The sequence below is a fragment of the Castor canadensis genome, chromosome 6 (genome assembly GCF_047511655.1).
Source record: "Castor canadensis chromosome 6, mCasCan1.hap1v2, whole genome shotgun sequence".
In the NCBI taxonomy this organism is placed as follows: domain Eukaryota; kingdom Metazoa; phylum Chordata; class Mammalia; order Rodentia; family Castoridae; genus Castor; species Castor canadensis.
The window spans coordinates 11015933-11030320 of record NC_133391.1 but is presented as its reverse complement, the minus strand read 5'-3'; the positions used below and the strand labels follow the sequence as shown (position 1 = coordinate 11030320).

Here is a 14388-nt window from a genome sequence, read left to right as displayed (position 1 = left end):
GACCTCCTTCCTGTGGATCCAGAACAGCCTTCCCTGTTCCTAGTCCCACCCGCCTTGTCCAACCAGCCCAGCCTGGAGGGTGGGCTCCTTACCTGCTGGCTGTGTGTGCCAGGTCCAATCTTCTCTTGTGGCCGAAGGTGGCAGTGCCGTGAGAGTTGGGGGGCCCGGGACTAGAGCGGGATAGAAGAGAGTAGGGTCAAAGGCTGAGGTTCAGGCCTGTGGTCAGCCATGGGCTGTCAGGGAGGAGAAGAGGGTCTTCCAGAAGAAAATGACAGATTTTACTTCCAAGGCTGGATACTCAGTCCCGGTTGAGATCCAAGAACTGCCTTACTTTGTCAGTAGTAATTTATTTGTGCTACAGAGTTGTACACTTCACAGTTTATATAGAACTGTCAGAGACATGCTTTCATTCCTCTTCTATGTCCAATGTTCTCAGAAGCCCAGTGTGCCTAAGACATGGAGATACGCAAGGCCTTGCACACTAGGGAGGGCCATGCACAGTCCTGAGAAGCTTGCATTTTTCAGCCCCATCTTACAGATAAAATAGGACTACAAAGGGCAAGGGAGTAGGGTGCGAGGTGGTGCATGCCTGTAATCCCAGCCTTAGGGAGACTGAGGCAGAGGAATCTGGAGTTCCGGGCTAGCCTGGGCTGCATGGCAAGACCCTATCTCAAAAAAGCCCAAAGTGGAGCTAGGTGTCGTGGTTCACACCCGTAATACCAGTTACTTAGAAGGTAGAAATAGGAGAGTATCAGTTTGAGACCAATCTGGCATAACAGAAAAAAAGATTATCAAGACTGAATCTCAAAAAACAAGCTGTTATACCCCATGCTTTTAATCCCAGCTACTTGAGAGGTGGAGGTAGGGGGATCTTGGTCTGAAGCTGGTTTGGGCAAAAGTCTGACACCCAACTCATACTTGTAATACTAGGTACATGGGAGGCTCAGCTCAGGAGGATTAAGTTTCGAGGTCATTTCAGCAAATAGTTCTGGAGATCCCATCTCCAAAATAACAAAAGCAAAAATGGACTAGAGGTGTGGCTCAAGAAGTAGAAGAAGCCCTGAGTTCAAACCCCAGTCCCACCAAAAAATCCAAAACAGCAACAAAAAAAGACCCTGAAAGATAAACTAAAGCACAAAGATTTGGGGGTGTGGCTCCAGTGGCAGAGTGCCTACCTCGCAAATTCGAGGTTCTGACAAAAAAACAGGGGAAGGTGTGTTCAAGGCCACAACACAAGACCAGCCATGGTTCCCCCAGGCGCCCTGTGTGAAGCTGAGTGAGGCTCTGCCTGAGCCTCAGTTTTCCCATCTGTAAACTGGGAGTAATAGCCATTGGTTTACCACATGCGTTTTCCATTTCGTAAATTGGAGCGCATCTGTGAAATGGCTTTATTGGCCCTATTATTCCTATTTGTTGAGAACACTTCCCAGACTAAAGAGTGTCCAGGTGGGGAGATAATAATACCAGAGCTTCAGGATTGCAGAGGACTGTTCCAGGTGATTTGCGGTACCTCCCGCGCAATTCTGCAGTATTGTTAAAATATTATAGGAGGAGTGCTTGGAAATTGCTAGGAAATTCTGGAGGCATTCTTACTAGAATTATTCTTATTAGAGCAATACCGCAGTATTTTTACATAGCTATGGAGTGTGCTGTGGGATATTGACAGGCGCTTTCTAAAGCAGGACTTAAGTAATTTTACCTTTCGTGGAGAGTTCACGGGAAGCACCAAGCAGCCAATACCCTTTTTAGCACCTAGGGCTCTTATCAGCTGTCTCCAGGCCCCGCCCCGCCGTCAAGCCCCGCCCACGGGCCCCACCCACAAACACCGCCCCTCTGGCCTGGCCCCGCCCATCGTCGCTGGCCCCCGCCCCGGCAGGCCCCACCCCTCTGGCCCCGCACCTGCGCAGAGCGCGCCGGCGTCCTCGTGGTGGCCGCAGTTATGCACGCCCCAGCCCAGGCTCAGGCAGGCCGCTAGGCGGGGCTCGCCACCTTCGCAGTGCACGTTGTCCAGCAGAATGTGTCCAGTGCCATAGCCGAAGAAAGCATTGGTGGTGGCGGCCAAGGCCGCCCCACATCCCAGTTGGCGGCAGACCACGGCGGCGTCCGGCAGCCCCCAGTCATCGTCGCACACAGTGCCCCACAGGCCGCCGTGCAAGATTTCCACTCGGCCCTGACAGGGACCCGCGCCCCCTACCAGGCGCACGCTGCTCTCACCTGGTGATGGGGACGGGGTGGGGGGGCGGGTGGAGGGCAGAGAGCATCTCCCACAGGACTCTGCAGGCCTCCACCCATGCAAACTGAGCTGTGCCCCAGGACCCAAAATCCAGGGGGACCCAAAACCCCATCCCCCTCCACCAGGGCACTACCTCCCCACAGTCCGGCCAGCTTTGATTGTGCATCACCTTCCTAAAACCAACCTTTATCTCCTGGACATTGGAAGAAAAACTTCACCTTTCAAGGTGCAGCCCCCACAGCTGCCTCCATGAAGCCCTCCCTGATCTGATGGATGGGACTCTTTTCCTCTTCTGAGGAAGAGGAGCTGTCCCATCAAAGGAGTGACCTTTTCCTTTTCTTCTACAACATGGTCATGATTTCTTGTGCATGCCTTACATTTGAGCCCCTCACCCCACCTTTCTCACTTCCTCTAGCCTTCAATTTGTAATCCTTGTCTTCCTACTGCCTAGCCAGGATAGAGCATGGGAGACTCCCAAGACTTACCTTTCCCATTCTGAGGAGTTGTAGGGGAGGCTCTGCTGGTTAACACCTTCCTTGTAGATAGCTGTGTGGGTAAGAATTCTGGGAAGGAAACAGGGTGAAAGGAAGGATACAAAGATCTTTCTGTTCTCCATCCTCACCAAAGAGGACTGGCCACACTGAGGGCCAAAGTCAAGAACCCTGGCATATGAAAGAAGGGGCCACCAGAATTCTAAACTTTTTTTTTTTTTTTTTGAAACTGGGTCTCACTATGTATTACAGGCTGGCCTGAAATCCTGATTATTCTGCCAAAACCTTGAGTGTTGGGAGATGCACATGGGAGATGGAGGCCCGAGGCCCAAGGCCCACCCAGGCAAAAGCTGGAAAAAGTAAAAAGGAGATGGGTGCCAATGGTTTACACCTGTAATCCTAGCTATTTGGAAGACTGAGATCAGGAGATTCACGGTTTGAGTTCAATCCAGGCAAAGAGTTTGAGACAGCCCATCTCCGAAATAACCAGAGCAAAATGAACTAGAGGTATGGCTCAAGTGGTAGAGCACCTGTTCTACAAGCATGAGGTCCTAAGTTCAAACCCCAGTCCCACCACAAACAGAAAAAAAAGGGCTCTACTGGGGTGATCAGACATGACAAAGAAACAGCGGCACTGGTTTTCTTTCTATCCTAAGGTTGCATAATGGGCCAGAAGGACCCCAGGACCCAAGCTGGGCTCTTTCTCAGGCACTAGGCAGTGATGTAATTTTGGCTTGGTCTGAACAGAACAGCCTGACCACCGGGAAGTCCCCCTTTTTATCTAGCCTGCAGCCCTGCTGCCTGCCCTTTTGGGTCACAGTCCTTTGCTCACCGTTGCACAGGACAGCTACATCCTCGTAGTGAAAGCAATTGTGAATGCCCCAGCCCCGGCTGCCACACTCGCTCAGCGCAGCCTCCTGCCCAAGGCACTCCACGTTGTCCAGCAGGATGGGGCCTCGGCCCTGGCCAAAGGCGAGTGGCCGTGGCACGGGCAGTGCCAGGCCGCAGCCCAGCTGGCGACACACCACGTTGGCATCCACAACATCCCAGTCGTCATCACAGACACTGCCCCAAGAACCACTGTGCAGGACTTCCAGGCGCCCCCGGCAGCGGGTGGGGCCCCCCACCAGCCTCAGCTCTGTGAAGAGGGTTCAGCTGGCACCAAGGGAGTCATGGAGCCCCATCTACAGAATGCCCACCTTCCTGTGAGGCCACAGGAGCCTTGGGGTCTGATCCTTCCGTAAGATGGGAGGTTAGGCAATTTGAGGGAGTGGGAGAAGGCACATGGAGTCTGAGTAGCTGAGTTGGGGGGCAGGTGATGACAAGGAAGGGAGGAGCAGTACCCACCTGGAAAAGGCAGTGAAGTGGCCTGGAGGGCGCTGGCTGAAACAGAGTGAGGAAGAGCATGGGTCCCTCTGCCCATCCTTCTTCGACTGCCTGGTCCCGGTGGTCCTAACAGTCAGCCCCTCTTCTTGGACTTCTCTTTTTCCAAAGCCTCATTGCTGCTGCTTTTTTTTTTTTTTTTTGGTGGGAGTGGGGTTTGAACTCAGGGTTTTCACACTCACAAAGCAGGTGGTTAACTGCTTGAGCCACACCTCCAATCCATTTAGCTATGATTATTTTGGAGATGGGGGTCTCATGAACTATTTGCCCAGGCTGTCTTCAACCATGATCCTCCCAATCTTAGCCTCCCAAGTAGCTAGGGTTACAGACAGTCACAGGTGCCCTGCTGCCTCATGGCCTCTTTCTGGGACTACCCCATCAGCCTCCCTGCCTCACTCCTTCCCAATGGTCAATACACCTCCCCAGAAGGTCTGCCCAAGACACAGACCTGCCTGTGTCACTCTACTGACACCCCTTAAAGACCCAGGCATTCCAGCCTCAGAACTTTCTCTACAAAGCTTTCTGGTGTCTTCTGACAAGACTTTATTTTTTGAGATGCTGGGGATAGAACTCGGGTTTCATGTATTGTTAAGCAGTACTCTCTACCCCACTGGCCACCTTACTTCCTTTTATTATTTTTTTTTCTTGAGACAGGGTCTCACTCTGGAGTCCAGGTTGGCCTCCTCTTGAGATCATCCTGCTCAGGTTTTGAGTGCTGGGATTACAGACACACATGGCTACTCCTGGCTCCTGCCTTACTTCTTAATCTCCCATTCCTGTTGCCTCCAGGCCCCTTCAGGATAACCATGCTTATTACAGCTCCATGGACCCTTCAGGACGGAGAAGGGAGCACCTTCCTCTTTGGGAAGCCTTCCTGGTGCCCTCAGCCCTCTGACCCCTGGGCACACTGGCCTGCCTGAGCAATGCCTGGCTCACGACCTTCTGCCTTGCAATGTGGCCATACTTGTCTCATGTCTCTGTCCCCTAGGGCTCCCTATTCAGCCTATTCAGGGTACATCTCTCTCTCTCTCTCTCCCCCCATCTCCCTCTCCCTCTCTCTCTCCCCATCTCCCTCTCCCTCTCTCTTGGGATTGAACTCAGGGCCTTGCACTTGATAGGCAGGCACTCTACCACTTGAGCCACATCTCCCTTTTTGCTTTAGTTTGTGTTTTTCAGATAGGAGCTTAAGCTTTCAATTGAGCTGCCCTTGGACTGCAATCCTGCTACCTCTGCCTCCCGAGTAGCTGTGACTATAGGTACATACCACAATACCCAGTGCTCAGGACCTTTTTTTTTTTTTCCTGGTGCTGGGGTTTGAACTCAGGGCCTTCACCTTGAGTCACTCCACCAGCCCTTTTTGTGAAGATTTGTTTCAGAGATAGGGTCTCGTGAACTATTTGCCTGGGCTGGCTTCGAACTGAGGTCCTCCTGATCTCTGCCTTCTGAGTAGCTGGGATTACAGGTGTGATGGCCTCAGGACCTCTTATCAGGAAGTGTTTCACTGGATCTGCCCTAAGTGTGGAAATTGGTTTGGGATTCATTATAATTTTCTCCCAAAAGATTTACCTCTATGAGTCCTGCCCCAACTGTCACATATAGGTGCATGTTTGATGTGGACTAACTCACTCACTGATTAGAACAAGTAATGAGTTAAGATTTCTGTGCTGGGCACTGGTGGCTCCCACCTGTAATCCCAGCTACTCAGGAGGCAGAGATCAGGAGGATCGAGGTTTGAAGCCAGTCCAGGCAAATAGTTCTTGAGACCCTATCTGGTGGAGTGGCCAAGGTGTAGGTCCTGAGTTCAAGTTCCAGAACCACAAAAAAAAAAAAAATTGAACCCAGGGCTTCCAGCATGCTAGGCAAGAGCTCTACCCCTTGATCCATGCCCCCAGCCTTTTTATTTGCATTTTTGCTTTTGAGATGGGGTCTCACTAGCTTTGCTCAAGATGGCTCTTGAATTTGAGATCCTTCTCCCTTTGCCTCCTGAGCAGCTGGGATTATAGGTGAGCTCCACCACCATGAGTTTAGGAAAATTAATTGCATAGATTCTACCAGCTGCCATCCCACTAGTGAGCGTACCGCCTTGGCTTCCTTCCCTACTTCCACTGTCTCCTGACTGTCCACTCACTCAGTACATTTAGCTGTCACTTTTGTTTTTTTTAACGGTACTGGGGTTTGAACTCAGGGTCTACACCTTGAGCCACTACACCAGCCCTTTTTTGTGACAGGCTTTTTTGAGATAGGGTCTTTCAAACTATTTGCCTGGGCTGGCTTCAAACCACAATCCTCCTGATCTCTGCCTCCTGAGTAGCTGGGATTATAAGTGTGAGCCACTGGCGCCCGGCACTAGCTGTCACTTCTAATACTGAGTCCTCCAGCCCCCAAACTCAAGCTCTTCTTAGTCAACTCTGAGCCGATGTCAGCTGGAAAGAATGTTAGAATCCAGGTCACTCACAGCCATAAGTGCAATACTGGGAAAACTGAGAACCAGAAAGAGAAGAAGGAGGAGCTGGCTGACAGCACTCACCCAGTGGCAGGAGGAAAAGGACAGACAGGGCCTGGGGGAGGGGAGAAGGGGCAGCAACCCGGTCTCCAGGCCTCCACCTCCTGCTCCTCTCATCTGGCTGGGCACCAACTGGCATCTCTGCTTCCTTGGGCATCCAACCAGTGGATGGCCTTTCTGATGGTCCCATCAAGGGGCCTGGGAGAAGTCACAGCTGCAACATCTGGAAATCAAGATCCTCAGTGTTTACTTCCAGCAGGAGGGGCACCAGGGAGACGGACATTTCCACCTGGGTTTGACATGCCTAGCAGAGGGAACAGGACCAACAGCTGGGAGGTGAGAAGGATGGAGTGGGGTCCGGGGGTGTGGTTTCATGGGACAGCATGCATAAGGTCCTGAGTTCCATCCCCAGCAGCTCCAAGGAAAGAAGGAAGGGAGGAAAAGAGGGAAACAGGGAAGGGAAGGAAGGAAGGGAGGGAGGGAGGGAGGGACGGAGAGAAGGAGGGAAGAAAGAAGATAGAAACTAATGAGGAGCTATGTTTGGCTAGAATCAAGGCTGTGAGAGGAAGGCAAAGATGTGGGAGATGAGGTCAGGCTGGGTCCAACCATGACAGTCCCAAAGGCTCAGAAGTTATTCTCTAGGACTGCAAGTCAAAAAATGTGAAGTTAGCCAGGCGCCAGTGATCATGCCTGTAATCTCAGCTACTAGGAGGCAGAGATCAGCAGGATCTCAGTTTAAAGCCAGCCCAGGAGAATAGTTCTCAACACCCTATCTCAAAAAAAAAAAAAAAAAATCACAAAAAAAGCAGTGCCTCAAGGTGAAGGCCCTGAGTTCAAACCCCAGTACCAGAAAAAAAAAAAAAAGAAAGAAAGAAAGTGTAGTTAGCCAAGTGCAAGTGGCTCACACCTGTAATCCTAGCTACTCAGGAGGCGGAGATCAGGATTGTGGTTCAAAGCCAGCCAGGGCAAATAGTTCTCGAGACCCTTTCTCAACAAAATCCAACATAAAAAGAGGGCTGGTGGAGTGGCTCAAGTGGTAGAGTGCCTGTGTAGCAAGTGTGAGGCCCTGAGTTCAAACCCCAGTACTGCTAAATAAAAACAAAAAGGGGGTGGTGCCAGTGCTATGGTTGACATTTAAATTAACTCACTTAGTTGTTTTATTTTCATTGATTTTTTTTTTGAGACAGTCTCACTATGTAACTCAGGCTAGCCTTGAACTAAAGATCCTCCTGCCTCATCCTCCCAAGTACTGGGATTACAGGTGTGCACCACCACACCTGGCTTCACTGATTTCTCTCTTTTTTTTTTTTAACAATGCCTTCTATTTACAGCAAAGGACTGGTTTTCTATTTATTAGAACAATATAAAGTTTCCTTTTAAAATTAATTTAAATCAGAGAAATGAGTCAACTTAAAGAAATAAAAATATTAAGGAACTCATCACTCCCGTGGCACATAAACACTTGCAAAAACAGTGAAGGAAGGTTTGCAGGAAGTCAGTGCCATTTGGGATGCTCTGACTTTTGGGGTGTGGGACAAGCTCTTGGTGAGACATACATATCCAACTAAGGGCCTCTCATGTTAGGCAAGTGCTCTGCCATTGAATCACCCCTCACCCCAAGATTTTTTTTTTTTAAATTTTGGGTTGAGGTATAACAAGTGGGCCAGGCCTGGTGGTTCACAACTGTAATTCCAGCTACTTGAGAAGCCAAAATAGAAGAATCAAGATCTAATGCTGCCTGGGTGAAAGCTCAAGACCTGATCGAAGGCGAAACTGAACAGAAGCTTTGGGGCGCAGTGGCTCACCCCTGCAATCCTCCCTACTTGGGAAGCTGAGATCGGGAGAATTGGGTTGGAGGTCAGCCCTGGCAAATAATTCGTGAGACCCCCATCTCAACCAACAGCTGGATATGGTGGCACCTGTCTATCATCCCAAATTACTCAGGAGGCTGAGATTAGGTGGTTCCAGACCAGCCCAAGGAAAAAAGTTTTTGAGACACCATCTCAACAGAAGAAAGCTGGGCATGGTGGGGAGTGCCTCTCATCCCAGCTATATCAGGAACATAAAATAGGGGTAAATCACTGGTTGGTGGAGTGGCTCAAGTAGTAGAGCACCTGCCTATCAAGAACAAGGCCCTGAGTTCAAATCCCAGTACTGGAAAAAAAATCATAAATTCTATACGTGGAACTCAGTAAACATTTAGACCATGTTGTTAGCATCTCAGACCTCCCGACATCCATGTCCCTTCTCCTGGTGGGCTTTTTATTTATTTTGTCTGGGCTGGCTTTGAACTGCAATCCTTCTGATCGCTGCCTCCTGAGTTGCTGGGATTACAGGCGTGAGCACCAGCGCCCGGTGCCTAGTGGACTTTAGCAGGAATGTGACACTGAGTATGCAGATGATGGATGGGTTTGTTGGAGATAGATGGAAGCTGTTTCAGAGATTGATACAGCCTGGCAGAGTAGCTCAAGTGGTAGAGAACCTGCCAAGCAAGGATGAGGCCCTGAGTTCAAACCCCAGTACTGCCAAAACCAAACAAACAAGCAGAGGCTGATACAGCTCACAGGACTCTAGACGATGAGGAGCAGAGAGAAAGGAAAGACACAAAAGACAGGTGGGAGGGCAACCTGGCACAGAGCGGGTTGAGGGTCAGGAGATAACAGCATTCAGCTGTCTCCCAGACACCTTGCTGGAAGAGAGGTGGGGAGGACGGTCCCGTGTCCAGTGCATGGACAGCAAAGTGCAGGGGACACGATGCCCATTTGAGGAAGATCCCTTCACCCACTGCCCTGTACCCTGGCTTTGCCTCTGTCCTGGCATACACAGAGTCCTGTTGGGGACTGGGTGAAAACCTACCTGGATGCAGACATGGGGTTTTCAATGCTCCATTCATGGGGCCCAGGACAGCCCCCAGTGGAATAATCACCTTTTGTCCTTCCTGCCTGAGCTGGGGACAGCTGGGAGATGGGAACTAAGAATGGTAAGGAGGGGGAGAACCACAGGCCACTCTTGCCTGGTGGGCATACATCGTTTTCTCCATCGCCCACCCACCTCTAAGCCTGCTGGGACACTGTCCCCGGCCAGATTAGTCCCATCTTCGGAGCATGGGGACAAACAGCTTCCAAAGAACCTTGTAGAAACCCTCAGGTACCCCAACTCTACGTCTTGCTATTGTAGCCCAAGAGCCATGGGGAAAGACCCTTGACCCTGTCCTCCACCGGCTTCAAGCACCAGTCTTCTTGGAGGGCCTAACAAGCCTGCCTCACCCCCACCAAGTTCATTCCACCAGCTGCTCCCGTCTCATACTCTGGGGACATCGGTCAAAATGAGGCTCCATGCATCCCTGCCCTCGGTGACTGTGGCTCTCTGTAGCTCTGCCCTTCATGAAGGCACCTGTGACCCTGTGGTCTCTTTACGGGGCAGGCAGGGATCACAACACAGTGGTTAGAAGCTGCTAAGCCTCACTGTTCTCATTTGTAATAAATACACTTGCCTCTTACAGTTATTGCTACATTAAATAAACTAATGTTTGTAAAAGATTTAGCCCAGTGCCTGACCCATCATCAGTGTGGGACCTATTATTATTATTATTGTCTCCCTCCCCTACTTCTTCCTCCCCTCCAGTCTAACTGTAGACCCTCAAAGGCAGGAACCAGATCTTATTCAGTGGTAGAATCTGGCATAGAGTATTCAGGAAATGTTTGTTGAATGACTGATTGAAGTTTTGGCACAGAATCATAGAAGAGGGCTGGGAAATCAAAGACAATGCTCCATCTAAAACTGTTCTCTCTCTCTCTCTCTCTCTCTCTCTCTCTCTCATACACATACACACCAGAAAAAGAAAAGGAGTCATACCTGGAAGAATGTTCTGGGCTCTTCCTTCTTCTATAGTCGATCCAAGCTGGAATCTCTCTCTCTGCCTTCACAGATTTAGCAGGAGGAAGGAGTCCCCAAATACAAATCAACACACACCTTTCTTCTAGTCATTCCCAAGCTGGAAAGAGAACAGAGACAAAGCCCCTGTCCATGAAGCTAGCTGGTAGCCCCAGCCTGAGCCCACCCAGCCTTTGGGGCAGAGAGAGTGGAGGTGGCCAGCACCACCAAGAGCAACCCTAGAGGACCAGCACCCAGATAAAGGAGGAGCTATAGGGGACGTGGCCTCTCTGGGCCAGGCAGCCCCTCCCCCGCTTTCCCCACCCTCAGGGGCTCAGGTTTCACACAAGTGATGATGGGTCTCCACCCAGGGCAGCCCTGCTGATCCACGGAGACAGCCTGGGGGTGGTGACTTGCCCTTGATCGACGCTATCTCAGCTGGGGATTGGACAACACAGTACCCCCAGTGTACCGGTGGGCTTCTCAGTAGGCAAGAGCGCACTATCTCCTTGCTGATTTGTTTTTGGTTTGGTTTGGTTTGGTTGAGTACTGGAATTTGAACACAGGGACTCATACTTGCTAGGCAGGCACTCTATCATTTGAGTCACTACTCCAGTCCATTTTGCTCTGGTTATTTTGAAGATGGGGTCTCTTGAACTATTTGCCCAGGCTGGCCTCCAAACATGATCCTTTCTATCTCAACCTCCCAAGTAGCTAGGAATACAGGCATGAGCCATCAGTATCCAGCTCCAAAACACTCTTTTTGTGGGGGGAGCTATGGGGTTTGAACTCAGGGCCTCATGCTTGCTGGGCTGGCGCTCCACCTTGAGCCACTCCACTAGCCCTGTGTGGTGTTGGATGTTTTTTGAGATAGGTTCTCATAAACTGTTTGCCCAGGGCGGGCTTCAAACCTTCATCTGCCTGATCCCTGCATCATAAGTAGCTAGGATTACAGGTGGGAGCCATCGGTACCTGGCCTTTTCTTTCTTAGAATGGACATGCGGACTTTTTTTTTTTTTTTTTTTTTTTGAGACAGTCTCACTCCTTCTGTCTCCAGCTCCTGAGTGCTGGGATTATAGACATGTACCACCATGCCCAGGTTACATGACTTTGTCTTTTTATTTTTTGCAGTGCTGGGGACGGAATGGAACTGAGGGCCTTGTGTATGTCAGGCAAGCTCTTTACCACTGAGCTAACCCCAAGACTGTTTTTTTTTTTTTTTTTTTGCAGCACTGGGGTTTGAACTCAGTGCCTACACCTTGAGTTACTCCAACCAGCCCTTTTTTGTGATGGGTATTTTTTTTTTCATTTTTCTTTTATTATTCATATGTGCATACAAGGCTTGGTTCATTTCTCCCCCCTGCCCCCACCCCCTCCCTTACCACCCACTCCACCCCCTGTGATGGGTATTTTTTGAGATAGGGTCTCTTGAACTATTTGTCTGGGCTGGCTTTGAACTGCGATCCTCCTGATCTCTGCCTCCTGAGTAGCTGGGATTACAAGTGTGAGCGACTGGTGCTCAGTTGGCCTTGAGTTCACCATCCTCCTGCCTCAGCCTCCTGAGTACTGGGATTACAGGTGTGCTGTACCACACCGGTCTCCAACACTGACATTTATGAAGACTTGAGGCAGATGTTGTATAGACTATCCCTTTACTGGGACTCAACTGATGTTTTTGTATGGTCATATTCAGGTTTTGAATTTTGGCAGAAATCCCTCAGAACTGATCCAAGTGGTTCCCAATTCCCCACACCAGGGGGCACCTGATGCCCATTTAGCCCACTAGTGGTAATGGTAACTTTTTTTTTTTTTTTTTTTGGTGCACTGGGGGTTAAACTCAGAGCCCTGCTTTTTTCTTTTTTTTTTTTTTTTCAGTACTGGGCCTAAACCTTGAGCCACTCAATCAGCGCCTTTTTTATGTTGGGTATTTTCAAGATAGGGTCTCTTGAACTATTTGCCTGGGCTGGCTTCGAACCTGGATTTTCCTGATCTCTGCCTCCTGAGTAGCTGGGATTACAGGTGTGAGCCACCACATCCAGGCCCAGCGGAGCCTTGCTTTTGCTAGGCAGGCGCTCTACCTCTTTAGCTACAGCCCCAGCCCTTTTTGCTTTAGTCATTTTTTCAAATAGAGTCTTGTGTTTTTGCCTATGCTGACCTGAGCCACAGTTCTCCTATTTATGCTTCCTGTGTGGCTGGAATAACAGATACACATCACCACACCCAGCTATTGTTTGAGATGGGGTCTCACAAACTTTTTACTTGGTCTGGCCTTGAACTGAGATCTCCCTCATCTCTGACTACTGAGGGTTGGGACTGCAGGTATGTGCTAGCCAAAGTGCTCCGACTGGTTACATTTTAATACTGGGGCTAAAGTGGTATGTGCCTGACTCAACCCCAGTAAAGTAACTACTTATTTATTCAGGATGAGCAAATGTTTATCGAGAAATCCTTTGAGACTATGTAGATACACTGTTTCTACTCACTTTCACTAACTTAGGTCTTTCTCTCCTCTCTTTCTCTCCCTCTCTCTCTTTCTCTCCCTGTCTCCTCCCTTTCTCTTTCTTTCTTTCAAATGTAATTTAGCATTCTTCCTCCCTCTGTCACCACACCACTGCACACACACTGTGGATTGAATCCAGAGGCTCAACCATACTAGGCAAAATTTACCACTTGAGTCATTCCCCAGTCCTCCACCAGCACGCTATTAACATGCACAGGTAAGTCCTGCCTGACTCCATCACTACTGTGATAATTGCAAATGGTTATTCTCTTACTTTTTGTCTGTGTTCCTCAGCTGAGCTTGAAGCTGAGATCCTTTTACCTCAGCCTCCCAAGTGCTAGAATTACAGGTATGGGTCACCACGAGAGGCTGCAAATAGTTATTTTCTAAACTCACCAGTCCTCCTGTGATTATTAGCTGTCATTCCACTGTAAAAAGTTTCCCTTTGCTGGGCACGGTGGCTCATGCCTATAATTCCAGCTACTCAAGAGGCGGAGATCAGGAGGATCGGGGTTCAAAGTCAACCTGGGCAAATAGTTCCCAGCATTCATTGAGATAGGAGGATCACAAGTTCCAGGCCAGCCTGGGCTATTCTTTCAAAAAAAAAAAAAAAAGGAGGAGGGACCTTGGACATAGCTCAAGTGATAGAGCACTTGCCTTGTACCCAAGAAGCCCTGTGCTCAGTCCCCACTATTGCCTTAAAAAATTCATCAATTTCTATATTCTTCCCTTCCTGAGGTTCACTCAGACCCACCACAAAGTAGGCCATCCATAAAGGCTGCATCTACTAGTCTTTCAACAACTAATGCCAGGACTGTTGCAGTAGACTCCTGACTCATCTCCAATTCCTCTCCTTCAGTACTGTACATGGCCTCCTTCCCCAAAGGCAAAGTTCAGCATCTCAGTCTCGCACCTTCACAACCCCCTAGGCTGCCATTCTCACCCCAAACGATCAAAGGCCTCTGAAGTTCTGGGTGACCTGAGCCTCTCTTCCCAGGCTCACTCAATGTTCTTTAAGCCTCTGTTCACACAGCTGCCTCTGCTCCTCCCACCCACACAATGGTTCCATTGAGTGATTTGTCTCTCAGATGGGCTCAATTGAAGAGCTTCTCCCTGGATATTGGCACTAAAACTCAGTACAAGGCCCTGGGTTCAATCCCCAGTATCACAAATATAAAATAGAGCCAGGCATGGTGGTACACACCTGTAATCCCAGCACTCAGGAAGCTTAGGCAGGAGTATTGTGAATTCCAGGCCAACCAGGACTACATAGCAAGACCCTGTCTCAATGCAACAAACCAAAACCAGGTGCTGGTGCCTCCCACCTGTAATCCTAGCTACACTGGAGGCAGAGATCAGGAGGGTCACAGTACGAAGCCAGCCCAGGCAAATAATTCGTGAGACC

General features: G+C 49.7%; 1 protein-coding gene across 1 annotated transcript in view; it reads right to left on the bottom strand.

Annotated features, from left to right (window-relative positions):
• The window catches only part of Ssc4d (scavenger receptor cysteine rich family member with 4 domains), a 41118-nt gene that overhangs the window by 4391 nt on the left and 22339 nt on the right, over positions 1–14388 (bottom strand). The window contains exons 2-8 of the mRNA XM_020156396.2: positions 10466–10604; positions 6635–6833; positions 4072–4107; positions 3557–3862; positions 2719–2796; positions 1900–2214; positions 93–170 (exon numbers count right to left, since the gene is read on the bottom strand). Coding sequence (XP_020011985.1) covers positions 93–170; positions 1900–2214; positions 2719–2796; positions 3557–3862; positions 4072–4107; positions 6635–6800 — 979 coding nt within the window. The 5' untranslated portion in view covers positions 6801–6833; positions 10466–10604. The remainder of the gene's footprint in view (positions 1–92; positions 171–1899; positions 2215–2718; positions 2797–3556; positions 3863–4071; positions 4108–6634; positions 6834–10465; positions 10605–14388) is intronic.